Source organism: Asparagus officinalis, chromosome 8 (genome assembly GCF_001876935.1).
Source record: "Asparagus officinalis chromosome 8, Aspof.V1, whole genome shotgun sequence".
In the NCBI taxonomy this organism is placed as follows: domain Eukaryota; kingdom Viridiplantae; phylum Streptophyta; class Magnoliopsida; order Asparagales; family Asparagaceae; genus Asparagus; species Asparagus officinalis.
This window is the reverse complement of record NC_033801.1, coordinates 16,489,121-16,512,556: the sequence shown is the minus strand read 5'-3', so window position 1 is coordinate 16,512,556 and position 23,436 is coordinate 16,489,121. Positions and strand designations below refer to the sequence as shown.

The 23,436-nt window shown below is 36.3% G+C and overlaps 2 protein-coding genes across 3 annotated transcripts in view; one reads left to right on the top strand and one right to left on the bottom strand.

The window, feature by feature from the left end:
* On the bottom strand, positions 511 to 3,767 carry LOC109822111 (protein LIKE COV 1-like). The gene is made up of 6 exons (XM_020388278.1): positions 3,580 to 3,767; positions 2,925 to 2,977; positions 2,211 to 2,320; positions 1,281 to 1,448; positions 969 to 1,193; positions 511 to 771 (listed from the first exon to the last, which is right to left on the bottom strand). Exons 1-6 carry the CDS (start codon positions 3,739 to 3,741, stop codon positions 650 to 652), a joined length of 840 nt encoding a protein of 279 aa, XP_020243867.1. The 5' UTR covers positions 3,742 to 3,767; the 3' UTR covers positions 511 to 649.
* LOC109851203 (DNA polymerase I) overlaps positions 4,672 to 23,436 on the top strand; it is an 84,679-nt gene continuing 65,914 nt past the window's right edge. Inside the window, exons 1-10 of one of the 2 annotated variants that reach the window (XM_020421241.1) lie at positions 4,672 to 4,788; positions 4,880 to 5,057; positions 5,734 to 5,965; positions 6,933 to 7,012; positions 9,007 to 9,045; positions 12,722 to 12,740; positions 17,993 to 18,049; positions 19,608 to 19,735; positions 19,807 to 19,875; positions 21,661 to 21,746. In XM_020421241.1, the coding sequence (XP_020276830.1) occupies positions 4,914 to 5,057; positions 5,734 to 5,965; positions 6,933 to 7,012; positions 9,007 to 9,045; positions 12,722 to 12,740; positions 17,993 to 18,049; positions 19,608 to 19,735; positions 19,807 to 19,875; positions 21,661 to 21,746 (854 nt within the window). In that variant the 5' untranslated portion in view covers positions 4,672 to 4,788; positions 4,880 to 4,913. The remainder of the gene's footprint in view (positions 4,789 to 4,879; positions 5,058 to 5,733; positions 5,966 to 6,932; positions 7,013 to 9,006; positions 9,046 to 12,721; positions 12,741 to 17,992; positions 18,050 to 19,607; positions 19,736 to 19,806; positions 19,876 to 21,660; positions 21,747 to 23,436) is intronic. The other variant, XM_020421242.1, reaches the window with a different exon arrangement.

Below are 23,436 nucleotides of genomic sequence, written 5' to 3'. Positions count from 1 at the left end.
TGGCGGGAGGGAACTGGTGGACTATAAGGAGGGAGAGGGGATAAGAGATTCTGGTACGGATTGGTTCTTTGATTATGGGCTTGATTATTTGTTCTACGGGCCTAAAAGAGCAATTCTAATGTAAGAAAAAAAATATGAAAAAAAAAAACTCCGTTGCCGGCATTTGAACCCGGGTGGCCGGGGTGAAAGCCAGATATCCTATCCGGGCTCGACGACAACGGATCAGTGACAGCGAGGGACCATTCAAACTAACATTCGGTTGACAGTTGCTACTTTTACTAGAGTGATCAAAATAAATAGAGTTTCCAATTAACAGGGCCTAGCCGAGTTGTTAAGCTATCTATGGGTGGTACTCGGTCTCAGGCTCTACTCTCGAGATTACCCACAATAATTAGAAAAGTAGAGCTTCTTGCTTTTTTTTTTGTTCTTGGAAGAAAGAACCTGTGTACTTCACTGCAGTCATAACCGCTCTACAAGATTTTGGTACATAACATGGGGTCAATGTGGATTAAATGTTTTGACATAATAAATGGGTCAATGAGAACCCTTGAAGATCGATAACTTTCTATCTTTCAAGCAGTTAAGACAATTGCTCAATTAGTTTGCAGTTCCGATTTTCTACAAATCTTGACACTTTTATAACACACCTCTAGTCCTGAGTGCTTGGAAATTTCGGGCTTCTTGCTAATCGCACGTGCTCTGCAAGAACAGGGTTTGCCTCCACGGTGGACAAGTTCCGAGGCATCGATAAGCCAACCGAAGCGATTATTTCTGCAAGATAGCAGTTAAAAAAATGGAGAGAGGCAATACAGAGAATGCATAGAGCTTAAATCAGATATCAACTTCCGGTGAATTTGGCTTCATAAATACTCAAAGTAGTGGTTCGTGTGTGAATTTGAGCCTGAACCCAGATAGCCTAAGCTATTATGAAACAAGCCGAGGTGTTCATAAACCGTAGCTGGACTTACCAACGGCTTCTCGGACAGATATGTTTGGCCTAATGATGTCTTTTGAGCTCAGGAGAAATATGTCTCCAAGATAGAGGTGATTAGTGGGCACATAAACACCAGTGAGCTCCTCGTCGCCTGAATTTGTCCGAAGATTGACTGTAGATGTAATGAAGCCAATAGCATATTCACCAACCCGGGGGTGCCTCAGTATAGCCACTTCCTTGAAAGCCCGAGAAGTTTGATCTGCATAGTGGAGAATATAAGCAAATATTTAAGCCTCGTCAAGTGATTCGACAAGAGAATAGAATGCAATGTGATGATACAGGATACCTGGAGAAACTGCTGCACTTATTTGCTTTGAGGCAGAGTAGATATAGCTCACTAGAGGCATTTTCTTGATGAACCATTCACCAAGATCAAGAACAGAAGCACCCAACCACGATGACATAAATACTCCCACTAAGAAGATGAAGGTAATTGAAGTGACAAATCCCAGGCCTGAGAACAGAAGTTAGTTATTTGGAAACTGAGGATACAAAGAAACATAACAATAATTATCTACTCCTCTTTGAACTACAACATCAATTGGTTTTGTCATAAGCTTATCTGAGATTCAAAATAAGCCTGCTATAGGCCCTGTAAACCATAGAATTGGCAAAGTGATTTCTCTTTGAGTGAGCAGTGCACACAGAGGATTTAACCGATTGAGCGTTTACTGTTCATTCACAGACGGATTTTGTTAGTGTTAACCAAAATGTATTGAAATTATACGGTCACAGTGAGTAAGCACTGAAATACCAAGTGTTCAAGATTGTAGCATACCAATATCGATGAACATGACATTTTGAGGTAGCAGCTTCATGCCAATCCTCTCATGTTAAATTGTATTAGAAAAGTGCTCCTGTACTTATGATTATCGATTTCGATGAAGCGACCACAGAGGCAACAGCTTTTCTGTTAACGGCTCATATTTGTTTTTCAATAAGCTTCTGGTTCATGATATTACAGCTTGACATAGTTAATGATAGGAGACGAGGAAAATTAGGTAGCTTTAGGATTTTTAGCCATGCTCAGCAGCCTAGAATAAGTACCTTGATATTATAGATTGAGGTACAACTCAGAAAAAAGGTCAAACTTCAAAATATTCAAAACTTGCTGGTTTTGGCAGAGCTAATGTAAATCAAAATCTCTGAGAGCATTTCAGAAGCTCCATAATTAAAAAAGCTTTTCTATCCAGTTTACAAGGACGATTTTCCTTACCGAATATATCCAATCCAAGATGACTGTAGATAGGTGAAAAGAATCCATCCACGAAACGAATAAACCACCAAGTCACATAAAATGTTGTGGCTATCGGAGACAGAATTACACTGCAAAAAAGAAATCAAACCAAATGTTATTTGCACCAGATTACCAAAACAAATAATATCTTCTTGGGTTAATGTTAGGAAAATGCAACTATGGAAGCTTTTTAAGCATAGAAACGACGCGAATATTGTATGAAAAGAAGCCAGCAACCTAGATAAAGGTAGCTGAAGCAGTAGAAATTTGCGTGATATGCCGTTTGCCAATAAATATTATGCCTGAGCTGAAGTCTAATTTGGCTTGTAGGGCAGCTGTTTATTTTGTTTTGCTATACATCTGACTATTTGCTAAATTTATATCTATACTTTCTGAAATTGGATCAAACGACCTCTACTTCAAACAGAGTTTAAAAAAAAATAACTACAATATCAATCGTTCTTCCCTCTCCCTATAGTAAAATAAAACGAATCCGAGCTCTGACGAGGCAGCTGTCTGACGGGATTGAGACCTCGGCTAGGAGATGCACCCTCTTATGTAAAATAGCGGATGATGCTAAATAGTAAATAAGCATATGAATACATGCATATCGATTACGACGAAAGAGAGCATTGCAAATGAGTCTAGCTTACATCAACTGGTTTAGTAGAGTTTGATGAAGAGAGCGCTTACCATCCTGTCATAAACTTTTTCGTGGCCCAGTTACGGATGACTTTGGAGCAGGCCTGCACAATTGCAAAATGAGGTCGTGAGTTTCTCGTCCACAGTAAAGAGATGCACGATTTCGAGATATAGCAGGACACAATAGAATCCTCACGTGATCAAAGGAGCAATCACATGCCCCAACTGTGTATGAAACCTTACATGTCAAAAATATAAGATCCTATGCAACTTTAAATCATAGCATTCCTGTTCATTTGAATTTGTCACTGATTTAGAGGGGCTAACTTCAGGGCCCAAAAACAAATCATAACATTCTCCCAATTCTTTTTCGGAACCTTGCACAGTTGCACTCCATAACAGGCTGCATTAATTTAGAAGGGAAATGATTTGGACGAGGAGCATTTATCTAAGAAATCAAGCGTACGTAATGAAAATTTCATTAAAATTGCATGATTCCTTCGCGTGCACATGAGAGAGATCTTGCTATTTGCATACGATAAATGTAGCAAAAAGAAAAGAAAAAGCTAAAATGCAGAGCATATAAAGGCAAAATACCAAAGGATCAAGTCCCCAGAATTTTGACTTCATCGTTGGATCAATAACAAAGATTTCAAGATCTCCGACACGAAGAAAACCAGGAGGAAAACAGAACGGAAACAATTACCTCGACGCTGGAGCTTGGATGGTGGTGGTGGTGGATGGAACAAGGCGGGGGGCAGGCGACGGACGGCGAGGATGATTCCACGTCATCTGGGTCCGGGTCCTCGCCGACGGGGATGAGGAGCTCGCGGTCTCTGTCCCTTTCTCTGTCTCTCGTCGTCGCCATCGTTTGGACGGTGATCGTGGGCTTCTCCGTTTCGTTATTTCGCGGGTTAATCCCGCCAAAACCTGCCTCGTTACTAAAAGCACGGGCGAGTAACGGAAATGTCGGAAATGTACGTAACCGTGAGGTTCGTCGCCTCCGAAGTGTTTAGGTGGCGAGCAAAGCCCAAGACCTTTTGGTTTGAACGCGCGCTGCAAGTCAAAACATTTTGGCTTATTTTCACTTTGGTACCCCCAAAGTTTATATGTTTTTCATTTTGATACTCCAATGTATACTTTTAACGGTGCTCCAAAGTTTCTATCATATTTTACTTTGATACCCCGTTCAGATGTTACTAGATTCCTTCTTAATTTTTGTTGCATGCTTCAACACAATACCTTTATCCACCGTTTTTTTAGATGCCTAACATACCCCAATTTTAATCACTTTAGGTCATCAAAATCGAACCTCTTCAACTTATTATTTATTTATTTATTTATTTATTTTTGGGGGGTTGTTTGGGGTGGGGTGGGGGTGAGTGGTTTTGGGTTGGGGGTGTTGGTAGTGGAGAGCTTGGGACATGAGAGAATGGTGTAAACTTCAGAGTAATTTTAAGTGCAAATATATTTTTATTTATCTGTTTATTACTTTTTTCATTTCTCGTATTTTTTTCATTTGCGTAGCCAAGTAATGTAAAATGGGCATGCGAAAATAAATTTGCTTTGATGTTTAAATTACCACAAAATGGAGAACATAGCTGGATAGATACATGCCTAAAGTTACAATGCATAGCTATTTACAACACCCTGAAGTTCAGAGGGCTTGGGAGAAATGCTTTGGGGTTTAGCGCAATAAACAAAGTTCATGAAGGTTTCTAAGAAACGGTCCCGAAGTGCAGGGGGCTTCGTAAAATTACCGAAATAAGAGAACAGGAGAGGCTCGGCCCGGCCCATCCACTCAGCTCTCGGTCGCCTCGGGGTTCATGAATTCAGCAGAGACGATAAAGGCATCATTCGTTGAGGAATAAACTCAAACGGGATCCCGCCTCCATCAACTCCACTCTCTCCTCAGGTTTAACCAAACTCTGACTCTTTTCATCGACATCGTTTAATCTACTCTCTTCTTCATGATTCGATTCCTCTCTCGATTTTTTTTTCTGCAGGTATTCAAGAACTTGTGATGAGATAATCTCCGCCATGGCGAGCTGTTTCTCTTCACAGCATCTCATCCACTCTGTCAGAAGGAATTTCTGTGGCGTGGGAGAGAAGTTTATCGCAAGCCCTAGGGTTAGAACCAAGCTGTGGTCTTCTAGCCGTTTTTGCTCAGCGAGCAATCTTAAGGTTTTTTTTACACTTTGATCCAGAATTTTCCCCTTTTTGCTAATAGAGTAACCTTGAGTGCTTAAACAATGGATTTTGAGATCGACATTAACTAGCCAATGAGGCGTGTGTATATCGAGAAGAGTAGTATTGCTGAGTGTTGAGAAAGTTCATAATTCAATTGTTTTCTTTTTCAAATTGAGCACGATTTGAGTGACCAATATTTAAGTGAATGGAAAGTGGAGGATATGCAATAGTTACCCTCAACAAATTGATTATAACATCTCGATCAGAGGTTCAATCTAGGATATTTAGTCTTTGTACGTGTTAATTCAACTGAATCAGCTCCAGTTTATGGTGCCACACATGCATAACAATAGCTAATGTTAGAGGTTGTGCATATTTGAAATGTGGTGAGGCCTAACTGTGTAACATTTAAGATATAATGTTCTTCGAGCTGAGAACGCTATTACAACGATTCATTTTATTCGTTGCACTACTTGTTGAGTTGCTTCAGATTGATATGTATTGTGACATTATTGAGCCCAAACGAATAGACATTGTGCAGTGTGATTTTATTCTGGCACAGTTCACAAACTCTAGATTCTGAAGGATAATGGTAGCTGACTATTTTTTTGATGCTCATATTCATGTTTTTATGTTTAACCGGAGATCACATGGATGTTTTGCCTATCAGGAACACTCCGAGCTGTCTGTCTGTTCAGAGTCAGTTTCATCAGATAGTACTTGTGTAGCGGCCCCACAGAGAAACTTAAGAGTATCTTCTGACATTGGAAAAGCATCAACCACATGCAGCCCTATGGATTCGTTGAATGTTAAAAGTGACATTGCTGCTGATTCAATGAATAATCGAGTGATGCTCATTGATGGGACATCAATAATCTATAGGTCTTATTACAAACTTCTCGGTATGACAACAAACTCAGCGGCTGGTTTGTCTATCCAAGTTTCAGCTTTGTTTTATTATATTTCTAAAGTTATGTTATAGAGACACAATTTATGGATGTCAATGCAGTTATATGCACATGAATTGTTTTCTTCATCCTTCACATGCTATAGTGACCACATATTTTAACGTGATGATTATAACCTATCTTCTTCATACTACCAAAATCACTCTTCAAATCTGCCAAGAGAAAGAAACAACCTTGACAAGGAGATAAGGTGGTGAGGTTTACTATGGTGGTTTTCATTCATCTCTGAGGAATTAAAAAAGACAAGGATCTGTATGGAACCACAACCTCTATGGATTAACTTACCTAATAGAGCAGTCTTTAACTGTTATTCTTAACTTGATGCTAAAATCCAGATTTAATTTGCATTAGCTTCAAGTTATCTGAAAATGCTCATGTTAGACTCCGATATGAGTTTATTGAGGTATATTTTTTACCCTTCGTTGCTATGCTTATCATGACCAAAAACTTGAGCAGATGTGTTTTTCATTATCCACTTTGCTAGCTGATGCATTTAAATTGTTTAGAGTTGTCGTCTATTGTTAAATAGAGACAAGGGCTCTTGCCATATTGTTGTGATTCTTGTGAACAATCTGTGCCCATTCTTATAATTGTTTGACATGGAAGTAAGCTTCTTCCATTGCTTTTATCCCATAGGATTTGGAAGCTTATTGGAGGTTTTTATTATTATTATAAGGATGTGCTTCACTTAAGAATCTCATTGGACCTATCAGGTGGCCACTTTACATATTTTTAGGGCAAACAGAGAACACTGTTAATTAGTGTGTTGTTGTCATGTTTATGATTTATCAGTCAATTTCTCCTGTATATTTATGGTAAACACTATCCTTGGCTCACTTTACAATCTATCCATCTCTAAGCGCTTGTTTCCTAACAATTGCTATATTCTGTTTGGTATTAGCAAAGTTGCATCATGGTCACTTGGAACATGCTGATGGGAATGGAGATTGGGTTTTAACTATATTCACAGCCCTATCTTTTGTAAGCCAATTTTAACTATATTCGTAGCCCTATCTTCTGTAATGCTGTAATTTATAGTTCCTGAATTTTAATATGCATGCTAATTAAGTGTGAAGGATGTTTCTAATTCCAGCTTCTTTATCTATTTTCTTGATGCGCTCTATGTTGATGGATTTTCTTTTTTGGGATTAATTATGTGATTTTTCATCACTATCACTAAAGGAGTTCTTAACTATCTGTAACTAATTAAATACTTATTATTTAAGCTAGCTACCAAAGCATATTTTCCCAACTTTAGAATCTCCAGACAAGATCAAGTGCTTAGCAGAAATTCTTGCAAGACGATATTACCTAATAAATTTTAGCATTTTTTTTTTGGGGGGGGGGAGGGGAGGGGTTCACCTAGGTCCGCTTGTGTATTGTTTATCTTTAAGAATCAATACAACAAATCACCTTTTCTCGAAAAAAAGAAAAAGAAAAAAGAAAAAAGAGAGAAGAAAAAAAAAGAATTACCTTGAGGGGATAAAAGAAAAGTAAAATAAAGCATATCCTTGAATCTATCTCCACCTGCTTTAAGATAAAACCTTCAATTCCTCTTAAGTAGTAATTAGGCAAATTGCTACATATAGGATACTGCTGTACTATAAAAAAGTATTGCTCTAATTATCCTCTGTAACCAAGAACCATATATGTTCAGTTTGCATTTCCTGATCAGTAATCATTGGCAGATTGTTTTTGTTCTTTTATGGCCTTACTTTAAGACAATAATGATGTTCTTGGCTTTTATCCTGTTATACAACATGTCTAATATCTTTATGCCATAAAGGTGAGACTATTTAAGTTAATAATCCCTGTCAAATATCAAATGTTAAATATGAGAAACTCGAAGAACTTCTATTACATCTTTCACAATATCAAATCTGTTTTGTTTGAAAATCTACTGTTGCTCAATTGCCCTTAAGAATCTGTGAATGATTCTTTTCTGGTCATGATTAGGGTGTTTGTCCATGACCAATACTTCACCTTAATCCCAACAAACTTCAGTTCTGATTATGCTCGGGCTTAGGGCTCAAATGAATATCTAAATGCAATTTGTTTTATTAGCTGCTGGACTGAATGTGTAGCAAGTTACAAAATTTTATAGGAATTAGCACTTTAGTTTCTGGTTTTGATAATTGGACAGAGAAGTCCTTTTAAACCATCTGAGAATCTTTAGACAGGGCTAACAGTATAAGGTTCAATCCATTTTACCGTGTGATTTTGGATCATAGTAGTGTAAACAAAAACAAAGGATTTCTAAATCTTGGTCAGTTAAATGACCATTTTTCTTATCTACTAACTGCATCAACTACTCCTACCCCACAATAAATGAATGTGGTTTCAATTTGGGAATAAAGCACATGCTGGTGAAATGCCAAAACGTGGGGCTATTCTTGTGTTTTTAGTTTGGGGTAGTAGTGGTGGTTTTGCAATTTTGTTATGTAAAAAAATTAGTGACAATGAGACATGTAACACACTGAAATTGGGGAAAGAAACTCTACTATGATTAATATTCTTTAGATGCTGTTTCATGATGGAGCTTACTTTAATTTTTTAAAATTGGTAAAATTGGGTGCCATCACAGGCCTTGACTGCGAAATGGGCTTCAGGAATATCTGTTAGGCAGCTTTGGGAGTTTATCATTGACTAGTAGTGATAGTTATAATTATCTTCTGGTATCCTTTTTCAATAGTGATGTAAACAGCTTCCTTCTGATTTTGAATCCACATCCCACAACTTGATCAATATCTACTCATGCTACCTGGAATCACCTTCCGAGAATGCTGGACATATCCTGTCTTTTGGGCAAACCATAAGCGAAATAGGAACATTGTAACATAATCCTAATCATGGGCTATTATTTTCTCTTTCAGGATGCCTTTTAATGAAACCTCAGTAACTTGCATCTAATGCTGCTTATTTGTACCTATAGGAGTAACATACCTTAATATGCTCTTGCCTTACTTTTCCTGCAGCTGCTGGATATGTTGGAATTTGTTCCATCTCATGTTGCGGTATGTAGATATAGCTTTTATCATCTGTTTGTTACACCATGTACTAGCTGAAAATGGTTATGCTTTCATGTATGAATTTCAGGGTTTCCTCTACTGATGATTATTGTATTTACTTATTTTTCCTTTATTATGAGGACCATATATATAGATAATATTTTGTAGCTTAAGCAAACTAAAACGAAAGCCAAAACTTTATAATAGATGCAGAGCATGCTGCACATGTTCCTTATCTAAAGTTAACATCTACATCTTGGGCAACTATTGTAGTTATTGCCAAGGTTTTAAATATCGGATGTCGGGTTCATGTCGGATGACTGAAATCCATGTCGGATAGCGAAAATCGGGGATATATCGGGGGACATTGACTAAATATCGGATTGTTATATCGGGTAGTGCGCATATGTATAATATCATGTCCTAAATGTAATCTAAGCATTCATAAATTTAATATAAGCATACTTTATAAATTCTATATACTAAACATATAAAAAAGTAAATAATATATGGATTTGGGTTCATAAATTCTTTCTATCGGGTTCATAAGAAACCCTTAAACATGAGAACGGATCAAACGGGTTTGGGTATTTATCACTACACCCAAACCTGATAACAAAAAACAGATCTTAAAAAAAAGTACCATATCGGTCGATTTGTCAAAGCTAAAAAATAGGCTGATATACCCGATATGACCCTGGTATTTCCGATTTGGCCCTGAAAACTGACATACGAGTTGAAAACGTCCATGTCGTGCGGTCAAACTCTCAAACCGATATGTCGGTCGGCATGTCGGACATGTCGGGCGACATTTAAAACCTTGGTTATTGTTGTTCTTAGAATTTTTTAATTTAGCTAATATTCTCTGCACAGTCTGGCTGTTTAGAAAAGAAAAGACTTTATGAATTCATTATATACTAAATGACTTTGATTACTTAAAAAGTATACTAGTTCTTTAAGACAAATTTGAGTTTATTTATCTACCCTAGAGTTTGACATGGTTCATCCTTCTTAAAGTCATCATTACACTAAAACTCCAAATTTGTGGTGAGGGTTATAATTTTGTACACTGACATGTCCCCACAGGTTGAGCACCCTTTTTATGGGCGGAAATCTGAACTCACACAACAAAATCAATTTTTTTGAAAAATCCACTCTAAATTCATAGCAGGCAGGAATTGATCTGGCTTGCACTGATACCATCTTAAAGGCCCTACCATTGCACCAAACCTCCGATGTTGGGTGAGGGCTGACGATTATAATTTTATATTCTAACAATCCTAAAGAGAGATATAACATATAAGAAATTAGTACAATAATTGATTCTAGTATTTATCCATAAAAGGGAACTTTTATTAGAAGGAAAATTGTATACTTTTACAGAAATAGTCGTGTATTGTTCTCATCTTTCATAAGTTTCAATAGTAACCCTCCTAAAATTCATTTCTGGCTTAGCATATTCTAAACTGTAACTTTTATGTGTTGTATAGATAAATTCTTCACCTTTGGGCTTGGATATCCAAGATATTTATTTTTAGATAAAAATTTACCTTCATCTCTTAAATTAATCTTCATAGTGACGTTATACATTATAACAATAACAACAACAACAACAAAGCCTTTAACCCAAGTTTGCAACTATCCGTATATTCTTTATTATTCTTTGCATGTTGAGAGTTGTTTATACGCTTAAAATTGTTCCCAATGATGCTTGTAACGCGTTGAGCCTCCTGGACAAGTAATGAGCCAACTAGAAAAGGAAAAACAAGAAAGAAGAAAGAAGAGGGAAAACTGTTTTCCCTCCTCCTCATATCACCAATTCTGAATATTGATGATATTGTCACCTTCTCCCGTCATTGTGTTCCCCTTATAGACATGAAAAGGCAACTGACAAAACCTTGCAAGCAAGATAGGATGTTAGTTCAAGTTAACATACGCGCTTCCGCTCCAATAATGATGTGAGAATACACAACTGAAACAAAGAAGTGGAATATACAAACACTATAATCTAGCAGAGGAGTCACTGATGTCATGTTCAATTGAATACAGTATTGAACCTGATAAGGTCACTTGCACTGCAACACATGTTACAAATATGAAAAAAAAAAAAATACTAACAATCTTGACTGGTTTTTCTGCTTGAGATAGTTTGTAGGACGCAAGGGAAATCACTGTAACATGCTTTAAATATGGCACCTGAACACGAACAAATAAATTCTCATTAAGTTTTCTTGCTTGAATTATGAAAATCTTTTTTCCTTTCCAGATAGACAACTGACCCTATAAGTTTACTACCACTCAAATTACCAAAAATGCGGTGTTGGATTATTATTTTATTTTTTCTGGTGGGGTTGGGGAGGGGGCACAAGACCTTACATCATGAGACACCCACAGATGGGGATATTATTCAAGAAAGAATACCAAAAGACACAATCACTTCTCTAGGAAGAGGAGGGGAAAAAAAATCTAAGATAGCACTGAGCAGGAACCATAAATGCAGGATATCTGTGATTGCAATTTGTTGAGCAGCCTCAAAGGCAAGACAATTTCTGAGATAAGATAACACTGCTTTATTTTTAGATATGGTACACCTTACCTTGATAATATCTCTGCATTACCTCATCTCTGAATTGTATAATAGTGTTGCCAGGGAAAGAACACTTGCTGCAAGGATTTTAATTTTGTCCCTATAATGGTATATCAGACTCCTTTAAGAGAGATATAATCTTAAAATATCTATTTAGCTTCAGTTGAAGAACTTGACATGTATTATAAAGGAAGCTAGAAGCAAAAATAACCTAGCCTCTATTAATTCTTAAAACAGTTCTTCCACCAAGTACTCCTGTTTTATTATACCTTAACCACCCTCATTTAACTTAAAGAAACCATCTATGGGAAATTCCACTGAATGATAAAAATCCTATTAGCATCAATGACAACTAATTAGTTGGTTGAAATAGATTAAGTAGGTCATAACAAATCATTGACACCAGCTACCCTCTATAGCGTTTCAAGGTAAGTCAGTTAACAAAATAATATTTATCATGTCCCCACAGCGTTCTAACTATTTGGGATTGTATTTGAGCGCATTCTGTTTGGAACTGCACTCACTATAAAAAAATGTACCTTAAAAGAATCCGTCACACTATTTATCACATCCTACTAACTATTTTAACCAGAAATGGCCAAGATGATCTTGCACTGGCTGCCACAAACATCTTAAGCTGGAATTAATTCCAAAAGAAAATTTCACATTAAACCAATTGCTGAGATTATATAGTTCATCATCTTATTCATTTGACTTGAGGATTCGAACCTCCCTTGTGAATATAATTTAAAACTTACTCTGTTCAGGGAGAATCTATTGTTCCAGTTCAAAGTAATAATTCTTTTCTGAGCCCAAGCTCATGCAAAAATTAAACCTATTTGTTTTAGAAGAACATTGGTTTAAGTTTGTTTGCGATGGCTTTATGGAATCATTCTTTTCAAGCTGTGCCTTACTATTCTTCCTCTTATTTATCATGTTCATAACTATAGGCTATAGTCCAGTTATCTATTGCCATATGTAAATAACATTAATTTATTTTGAACAATATAGCTTTATGTTTCTTTTCTCTGTTAGTATTCTGCAGTTTCTATTAAAAATCTGCTACATGATGATCAATTAGTCTCTCTAATGCAGGTCGTATTTGATCATGATGGTGAGACGTATATGCATGCAAATGTTTCAATTTAGTACGTTGTACTCTCTTTGATGCTTAACAGAAAGTATTTGTTCATTGATTCTACATTTTAAACCGAAATACTGTCTTTTTCTTAAGGTCGAGCAATAGCCTTCTTTTGCTTTGTTTAAAACTAGTAAAGATGTCTGCAATCAGCATAGTATCATTAAGTGTTTCAGTTATGTGATTTATGTGGACTTGTTCTGGACATGATCAGGTACTTTTGAACTCTCATCCCAATAAATCCAACCCCCCTGCTCCCGGGTGTCCATGAGCACTATACAAAGAGACAAGGAGATGGTTTTTGTTATATTAGTGAAAATGATACCAAGTATCATTTTCAATAAGCATTCTCATACTAGTTCCGCTAAAAACAGCCAGCTTACACCAAATTTACGGAGGTGAAGTTCGGAAAAGTCACACACTAGTTGTGATACTTGAGTGTTCATGGGCATTGCATGGAGAGACAAAAGGATCATCCCAATAACAAGTCCCTCTTTTTGCCTCTAGAGTGTCCATGAGCATTGTATGGAGAGATATAAGGAGATCGGTTCGTTTTATATTAGTGAAAGCGATGCCAAATATTATTTTCAGCAGAGACTAAGGAGTACCTTTCACGTCACTTTGTGACCAAAGATATGGGGAAACCCAAATACTTTCTTGGGATTGAGATTGCATACCAAAAGGACCGTTTACTGCTATCTCAAAGAAAATATGTATTGGACCTATTAGAAGAAATGGGCCTTTTGGGGTGTAAGCCAGCAAACACTCCCATGGAAGTGAATGTGGACTTATGGCGTGATAATAGTCCTCTCCTAGATGATGCAGGCCGATATAGGAGATTGATTGGCAAGTTGATCTATCTTACTGTGACCAGACCTGATATTACCTTTGCAGTGGGAGTATTAAGCAGGTTTATGCATAACTTCCACCAAAGTAAAGAAGGTAAAGTTATACAAAATTACAAATACTTGCGATAAATGTTTGTCATTTTGCAAACTTTAATAAAGGCTAGCAAAATTACAAACGCTTAACACAAGTGTTTGTAATTTGCTAAATTTCATCAAATTGCCACATCCCTGAATTTAGTAGAGTGCCCTTAGTAATTTTCTCTTTGATCAGCCATAAGATAAATAGTTCTTCACTATCTTAGCACTATCATCATCTTCAACATAAGAATAAAGCTTGGCAAAATTACAAACACTTATGAAGTGTTTGTAATTGTTAGAATTTGTTCTTGGGTTTTCGGGTTAGGGCCCATTAACCCATTAGCCTATTACCCATATGTAACCCTATATATACCCATGGAGATGAATGGAATGGTAGTCTCTCTGATTTTCCTACTACTAACATGGTATCAGAGCAGGGTCCAAAACCCTAACCCTAGTTCTCAAAAAAAAAAAAAAAGGGAAGAAAAAAAAACAAAGCAAACCCTAGCCGCCGCCGCCCTTGTTGCCCTCTGTGCTCACCGCCGTCGTCATCTCAGGACCCGCCGCCGCCGCCTCAGATCTAGTCTCTTCTTCGCCGCCTAGATCTCGTCACACAACATCTTCCTCAGTCGCAGCCGTCGTCGTTGTCCATATCCGAGCTCGTCGTCCTCAGATCTGCGTTCGTCTTCCTCAACTGCTTGTCGTCGTCTGCGCTCGCCGTCGCCGTCGTCGTCTGCGCCCGTCGTCGTCGTCGTCTACGCCCAACGCCTACCTCGCCTTCGATGAAGCCTTGTCGTCGTCATCTGCGCGAAGAAGCTTTCGCCTCGTCGTCGTCATCTGCGCGAAGGAGCTTTCGATGAAGCTCTGGATTTTTTTTCTTTCAAGCTATTGCTGCTCTTTTTTTTGTGTGGGCTTGGGCCTTTAATAGTTGGCTTTTGTTCTGTTTCTTGAGGGCGGAAATATTCTACAGTTAAAAAAAAGAGTAAAAAAAAAAGAAAAGTAAAAAGAAAAAAAAAAAAACAAAAAAAAAAAAAAACTCCACGGGCATGGTTTGAGAAATTTAGTACTGCTATATCTGGTGTCGGTTTCAAACGATGTCAGTCTGATCACTCCGTCTTTATCCGGCGCACTACATCTGGTCTGGTGGTTCTGGCAGTATATGTTGATGACATCCTGCTAACTGGGAGTGACCTTGTTGCCATAGGAGAGACTAAGGAGTACCTTTCACGTCACTTTGTGACCAAAGATATGGGAAAACCCAAATACTTTCTTGGGATTGAGATTGCATATCAAAAGGATCGTTTACTTCTATCTCAAAGGAAATATGTATTGGACCTCTTAGAAGAAATGGGCCTTTTGGGGTGTAAGCCAGCAAACACTCCCATGGAAGTGAATGTGGACTTGTGGCGTGATAATAGTCCTCTCCTAGATGATGCAGGCCGATATAGGAGATTGATTGGCAAGTTGATCTATCTTACTGTGACCAGACCTGATATTACCTTTGCAGTGGGAGTATTAAGCAGGTTTATGCATACACCTAGAGAGGTTCACTGGACTGCTGCTCTAAGAATTTTAGCTTATGTTAAAAGCTGCCCGGGAAAAGGATTACTGTATAAGAAACATGGACATTTACACATCTCTGCCTATTCTGATGCTGGGTATGCGGGAGATATAGGAGATAGAAAGTCTACTTCTGGATTTTGCACCTTTATTGGAGGAAATCTGGTTACTTGGAGGAGCAAGAAACAAGATGTAGTATCTCGATCTAGTGCAGAAGCAGAATACAGAGCTATGGCTCACACTGTTTGTGAGATGATATGGCTACAGAAGCTGCTGACCGAGCTTGGTTTTTCGCAACCTGAATCTATGCCTATGCATTGTGATAATCAATCTGCTATCCACATTGCAAAGAATCCAGTGTTTCATGAGAGAACTAAGCATATTGAAGTCGATTGTAATTTTGTCAGAGATGCATGGGAAAAGAAAGTGATATCTCTTCAGTTCACTCCGTCTTCGGAACAGTTAGCTGACATTCTCACTAAAGCTACTTCACCTAATGTGTTTTCCATTCTATGTAACAAGCTGGGCATGATTGATATATATGCTCCAGCTTGAGGGGGAGTGTTAGAATTAGTTCTTGGGTTTTCGGGTTAGGGCCCATTAACCCATTAGCCTATTACCCATATGTAACCCTATATATACCCATGGAGATGAATGGAATGGTAGTCTCTCTGATTTTCCTACTACTAACAGTAATTTTGCTAAATTTCATCAGATTGGCACATTCGTGATTTTAATGAAGTGCCCTTGGTACTTTTCACTTAGATAGCATCCAATTGCCATAAAATAAACAGTTTTACATTGTCTTGGGCATTATCATCATCTTCAACAGAGAACAATAAAAATGTCTTTCAGAGTTTTATTAGAAGCTGGTACCAGTGAAAGTATATACTTGAAATGGAAGGTGGATACTAAAGTAAAAAAAATTTCAATATGGGCATGTAGTTGAAGATTTATTAAAAAATTGAAGAGGAAAGAGGAGCCCTTGCTCACAATTGTAAGAGTCGTTGCCATGTATTGTGGAGGTCACAGGTTTGAGTCGTGGAAACAGACTCTTGTAAAAATGTACTATAGACTCAAAGTGCTCTGACCTGAAGCAGTGTGCAAGCAAAACCTCAGAATCACGACCCCTCCCCGGACCTTGCACATAGTTTCTTGCACCGGACTGCCCCTTTGGTAAAAGTTGAAGAGAATTTATTAACTTAGCTTTAAATTTACCGTTGGAAGGTTCATTGATATGGGATAGATTTAATACTAGATTCAAAAGACTTCTAGTTGAATAAGGGAGGTTCAGCTACTCTATTCTTGTAGAGGCCACAATCATATTTGAAAAGATCATTTTTGGGCAAGAGATTTCGAAGTCCATTGCAGCACTTTATCTTAAATAACTATGATCACCTGCTGTATGACTTGTCTAGCTTCATAACAATAAATAAAGGACTTGACCAAAATATCTATCACAAGCATAGAAGACTTGTCAACCGAAAATCAGCTGTAATTTCGAAGTTTTAACTGTCAAGTTTGAAAGTAATAAGTGCTACATATCAATGTTGCTGATCCGATCGTGAAGGGATAATGTGATAACCCTTGGAGTCTTTTAGCTTATTTAGAAAATTGGTTTATATAAATCATCATACTCGCTTTCTAGATGAATATATGCTCAATTATTTAGGTTTATGATCAAATCATCTCAAGCATCTTACTGCATATATAAGGAAATTGCAATAGTTTATTTTTCTAGACTGCCTTAGCGGGTGTTTTCTACCAAGTTATGCAGCAGTTCCACCTTTTGTTGCCTTTTCTTTCTCTCCCTTCCTCAAATTGCTCCTTCCGTTGATCTGATGTACTGTTGTAATGATTCATTCTGCTTGCCAGCTTTCATAGCTTATCATCTATGACTGCATCAGATTGTTGATCATTGATATTGTATCATGATTGCCATCAATGGATAAGCTTATTTCTGACGGCAGAATTTTCATATATACTTTGCATCTATGTTTCTGCAATGTTAGGACATGCATCTTCTCTTTGTAGATTCTTAATTTAAATATTACAATCTAATTCATAAAGAAGGTCTATTCTTTTTTATGTCCTTATCCAAGAACTTAGCAAATGGGATTGACTATGGAGCATAATGTTCTGCAAAAAATCTGGCAAAAAATATGACAAATTATCAACTTTAAGTTAACCAGTAAGTTAGTGGAAAGTCCACAGAACAGGCAAATACTGACATGCAGGGGGCTTGTCATAAATCCTAGAAAGTCAGCTGGAGGTATATAAACTCTTGTTTCATGAGTTTCATGAGATATCTTAATTGATGCACAAACCTGAAGAAAAATTCATAGGATTCAGTTTGTTACTGCTCCTTTAAGATGCATTTTATTTTCATTATCCTTTTTCTCAGAGCAATTATAAAGGATGCATTCCACAATTGCACACATGCAATTTTCTCATTTTCTTATTGAAGTTCTATTGTTTATTTATTTAATAATAATTAAAAACTTAGAATGTGTCTACTGAATGGATGTATTAGGTGTTAAAGTAATAATTGGTACGAAGTTATTTTTTCTGTGTTATGTTTGAATTATTGAAGGTTTAATATTGTTAGAAGACTCTTTTGTAACTGCATTATCAAACATGATCAGGCTACCCTCCTAGAGTGGATTCTTTGAGGAGTTTGTAAGTTAATTCTCAAAGATTTCAGTTCATGTGACTTTTGAGTGGTCAAAATTTTCTTTTCAGGCGTTCCATTTGGCCCTACTACTACAAAACAGTCCAAAGAATGTTACATGGCTAAAGGTAAGAGGTAACCTTTTCATTAATTCAAATGTGAATGGTGGAGATCGACATTGATATTTGTATTGACAGCTGAATGAGTGTAAGGAAGTCTGATACCTCACCTACATAAGCAACCTCCCTTAGTTGTATTCAGTCACAAACAAGCTTAACAGGAACTTTCTACTTCCAACTCCATGTATATGGATGCTAATTTGTTACTTGCTCTCTAGTTGATTTTCCTAGAGAAAGTGTTTTGAAGAGATAGGGTAGAGTCCCATAATTTAATAGTGGCCTGCTTCCTGTCTGTCCATTTTGATTACAATAAATATAATGCACATTTAAGAAAGCTCTAACATTTTTGGTCTGGAGCATAGGTGGCAGGCTTGGGGGTCTGATTTGATCTTGTAATGGTTCGATTTTGTCTATAAGACATGATTACTTTTTTTTGTGTGGTAGAAGTAATATTAGGTGTTTGTTAATATTTCTCTAATTTGCCTCTGGTCTACATTGATTTGTAAAGTAGACAAGAAAACTGATTTTGCATACATCTAAATTCTCATCCTAAATTATATTATATACGATAGTCCAACTTAAATTCAACTTCATCCTTAAAAGAAAAGTTAATAAAATAAAATAAAAAATCCTACTCGCGTGACAAGATGGTTGCGAATTTAAAATTTAAGCTAACATTTTCAGGTGGTTCTTTTCACATGAAAATTATAGGTGGTTCCTATCACTCTTATGTTAGTATTTATATTTACGAGTGCACCGGGTATAGCTTAAAAATCTTTTTCAGGTATAAGAGAATTGGAGCTTCATGAAATCTCAAAAAGAGAAAATTTGTGAACACTAATTGCTACTCGGTAACCTTGGATTAATTAAAATAACACCTTCAATAAATAAAATTCTATTAATCTTTTTGTGCCCCTTGTATCCCGGTATGACAAAATTGGAGTTTAACATCTGATTTTCTGGGGGAACCTGTTAAGGCTTGTACTGGAATGAAATATCTGATTGATTCGTAGCCAAGTTACAGCTGTGGAGTATGGATGTCATATATGTCATAGATGCTATACATCCACCAGATAAGTTGTTCTTATATCTTTTGCTCATCTGCTAAACTTGTGTCAACAAGTGTTATCATTTCAAAGCAGAAGGGAGTTAGCATATATGCTCCTTTTGAAACAAATATAAGCAGTGAAATACTGGGGAACTATTATAAGAAACTTTTGGGTGGACACATAAGTAAACCCCTTCCTCATTTAGCAAAATATTTTTGGCGCGTCCTATTGGGAATTGGAGATTAAGTATCGTCCATAACAATACCCAGTTGGATTAGTTCCATTAATCCTCATTTCTTCTCATTATCTTTAATGTCGCGTCAATGATAGAACTTTTTATGCTATTCTTTTAGTTCTTGTGAGAACAGTTTTTCATGGCGGTGCTTCACGAGATAATATTGCTTTGATTCCTTTGCTAGTCCATAGATGCATTTCAAATGTTTTTTTTTATCATCCGGTCTTTGTTGGCCAATAATCTTCCATTTTGTGATTCTCAACTATACTTGCTTTTACTGAAGGTTTGACTTTTCGACATATGATATATCCCTCGTATAAAAGCAATCGCCCTCCAACTCCTGATACTGTTGTTCAAGGACTTCAATATTTGAAAGCATCTATCAAGGCTATGTCTATCAAAGTAATCGAGGTAACAAAATATGGTTAATAGTTAAAGAATGATGAGCTTGAAAATTTATATTATAATGCTCTATGAGACAGGTTCCAGGTGTTGAAGCTGATGATGTGATTGGAACCATGGCTGTTAACTATGTCTCTAGTGGGTTCAAGGTTATCTTCCTTGATGCTAATATTTCTCAATATATGTTTCTCTTTTTAACTAGTTAGAAAGTTAGGATATATTTTAAGGTTTCATTTTTGTTATATGCTCATCCAGTATGTCATAGTTAGCTATTTTTCCTTTATGAATTTATTCATGACTTCATGGATCTGCGAACATTTTTTCAGCAAACATCTTGATCTTCATAGCATGTGAACTTAAACCACACACATACATCACAGAAATATAAATAATATTAACTTCTTTCTATTTGATCACTTTATGATGTGCAAATGCTTTATATAGTCATATAATATTTGCATGTATTACCAACTTATCACTCTACTTGAAAGTTTAAGCTGCTGATCGTCGGCTTATGGTGTATATCAATTATATTATACGTTAGCCCTTCCTCTCACGTGGGTTTTTGGACCATGTGGAAAGGCCTAAAACAAGACCATGATTTGCTTGCGAAAGCAGAAAAGTAGAGTAAATAAACATGTTTTGAATTGCCGAACATGATGCTTGGATGAGGACATCAAAGCTTGTTTGGTGATCTTGTGTTAGATAACCATTTCATCTAAAATAATAAGTTGAGTGTTTATGGCTAATAATGCATTTTAAGCAACTGTTAGACTAAATATGCACAAATCTAGAACACTAAAGGACGCATGTTGGAACCTCTTTCAAGTTTAACATTCAAAATCAGTCAGACTTAAAAATTGGTGCTGTCAGTTGGTGTTAACCTTATGAGATTTAACAACCTTAATGAGTAAAATGGCATCTAAAATGCACTAATGCATTCTTTTTAAAATGAAAAAAATGTATTAGGAGTTATTGGTTAGTGCCTTGTTTAGAATGTGACGTAGGAAGAAAAAGAGTCCAGTAAAAATCTTCAGAAATCATTTAGACAAAGTCGTTTAAAAGGCTTCAAAATATGAGATGGGAAATTCTTGTGTTAGTAATTGAAACCTCAGGATTCAAATCTTGCTATTAAGGAAATATATGCTCTTTTAGGAATGCTGGGCAATCACGCATTCCTTTTATTTTTCAGGGAAGGATTTTTTGTTTGAATCTCAACTATCCATATTTGAGTGCAAGGAACTGTCAATTACTCCTATCCTACTTAATATAAAGTAGCTTCTAATGGAACCGCATCCTGTTATCTTAATCCTACTCTAAAATCTTAGCCTAAATCAAATTTTGATTTGGCCATTGATTTAAAAAATACACACTTCTACAGAAAAAAATTGACTGATATAAATTGCACGCATCTTATTTAATTTTTTATGTATTTGAATTCATTATGAAAAACATGGAGACATAGAGTATGATTTGCAATTGTTTTGGATGTTTTTTCCTTGGGAGACAAATATTCAATGTGCATTGTTGTCTATGACTAAAGCTTATATAGAGAGCAGGTAAATTATATTTTATTTAATTTTAAGTTATAAAATTGTTTCAGGGAAAAATGATTTTGTCTTTTACAAATTCTTTAATAATGCATTATTTTCCATTTGTAATGTTTTTTCTTTCATTTAGTATCTTTTTAAACACAAAACTTTACCATTCTTCTGTTTTTCTTTGCGTTACTACATTCTGCTAATTATGGAACAGGCCATAATTATTCACAAAATCATCTCAACTGGTCAGGATATTGGTTTCTAGCTATCGAAGTTAACATTCTAGCATTTTTCATGTAAATGTCTCATAGAAGGAACCCACGCATTTTCGGATAGTGATAGAATAGTCTGCTATTGATGGACACCTATACATTATTTATGAATTTGTCACAGGTACGAGTTGTTTCTCCAGACAAAGATTTTTTCCAGATCTTATCACCTTCACTGCGACTACTTCGGATTGCTACACGTGGATCTGGGTAAGAATTGTTCATATCCTGACAAATCAACTATATTCTTGTCAAATGTATGCAACTAGTTGTGCTTGCTACAACATTTCTGCTATTGTAGTGTTTATAACATCTATCAATTTGAGATGATTATTGTCTTCATCTTCCCCTTAGCTTTGAATAAACAAAAAAGTCAAAATCAGATGGAAAGAAAGAGGTGGAAGAAAGGGAAGATGTGAAAAAAAGATAAGTCTTCAATTATGATCTGGAAAATTCAGTTAAGAGCTTGATGGATAGTTACTTAATATTAATTAATCTATGAGTGAATAGCTTTAGATTCCGTGAATGTTATCCCTTTCATGTACATTGCCTTTTCTCGTCTTTTCAAACTGCTTCGACCTATATGAAGGATTTCTTCTTCATGATTTGTCGCCTATGATACTTCTAGAAGCTGATTGAAGGCACTTGTCATATATTGAAGCCTATTGGTTAGAGTTTGTCACAGTCATACCGTGTCAGAAGTTGTCTGGAATGACCACAAGGAAATTATAATGTAGATCGCACTCCAACTTTAAATTAATTTAAAAAGATATGGACATGAACATGTGCATGCATATCCAATCTCAGCTGGCTAGAGATCAATGGTGAAGCTATGTACCCTATGCGTTTGATTATTATGTACACATCAAACTCTGTAAATTCTCCTTTGCACATAATTTTTAGGGTTATTTGCATGTATACCCCTTAAATCATAGGTATTTGCAAAAATGCGCCCCAAATCTTAGTATATGCAAAACTATCCCTCAAAATCAGCAACTTTGAGGATAACAAAACCCCTAAAATCAACAAATCGTCAACTTGGTGATAAAATTTTGACTATTTTGTTGATAATTTGAACATTGCAATCACAAATTAGCTGATCAAAGTTGATGATTAATTATTTGAGGGTATTTTTTTCTAAAATTAATAATTTGAGGATTAGTTTTGCAAATATTAAGATTTGGAGGGTATTTTTGCAAATACCCATGATTTAAGGGTTATATATGCAAATAACCCTAATTTTTATTACTTGTTAAAGAACAAAATTATAACCCTCAACACTCACAGAGCAACCGTGGTTCAGTCTTGCTGAGCACAATTTAAAGTAGATTAAAAAAGATTCCGCTTCAGAATTCAAGGTTTCGGTCCATGAAATGGTGCTAAACCCGTGGGGGCATGTGAGAGTATAAATTATAACCTTCAAATCCCCATGGTAACTTTAAACACCATAGGTTGCTTTTGTTCTTCCAAGACAGTGAAGACACCATATCACATCCTACAAATATTCAATATTCACTAGGATATCAGTCTTTTGGCGATCTATCCGTAGTATAACCTTCATTCTTAGATTCCCGTGATTCTGGTACAGTAGGCCATGATTTGGAGTATTTTTGAGAGATTATAATATAAGAACAGCCTCATCCCTGTAACTTTGTATGAGGAGCTTAAAAAACTGAGTTACTACACTCACAACATAAATATGAAATATATGATCTATTAACTCTTAACTTAGTTCGGTTTTCACAATAATTTTTTATCCAAAAAAAAAAAATCTGACAACTCACCTTTATCTGAAAACAACTTACAAGAATCTGTCGGAGTAGCAGTGATTCTGTGGAGCCTGCATCTGCCACTCGCGTATAACTTAATGAATCAAGAACAAATTCCTCGGAGACAGAAA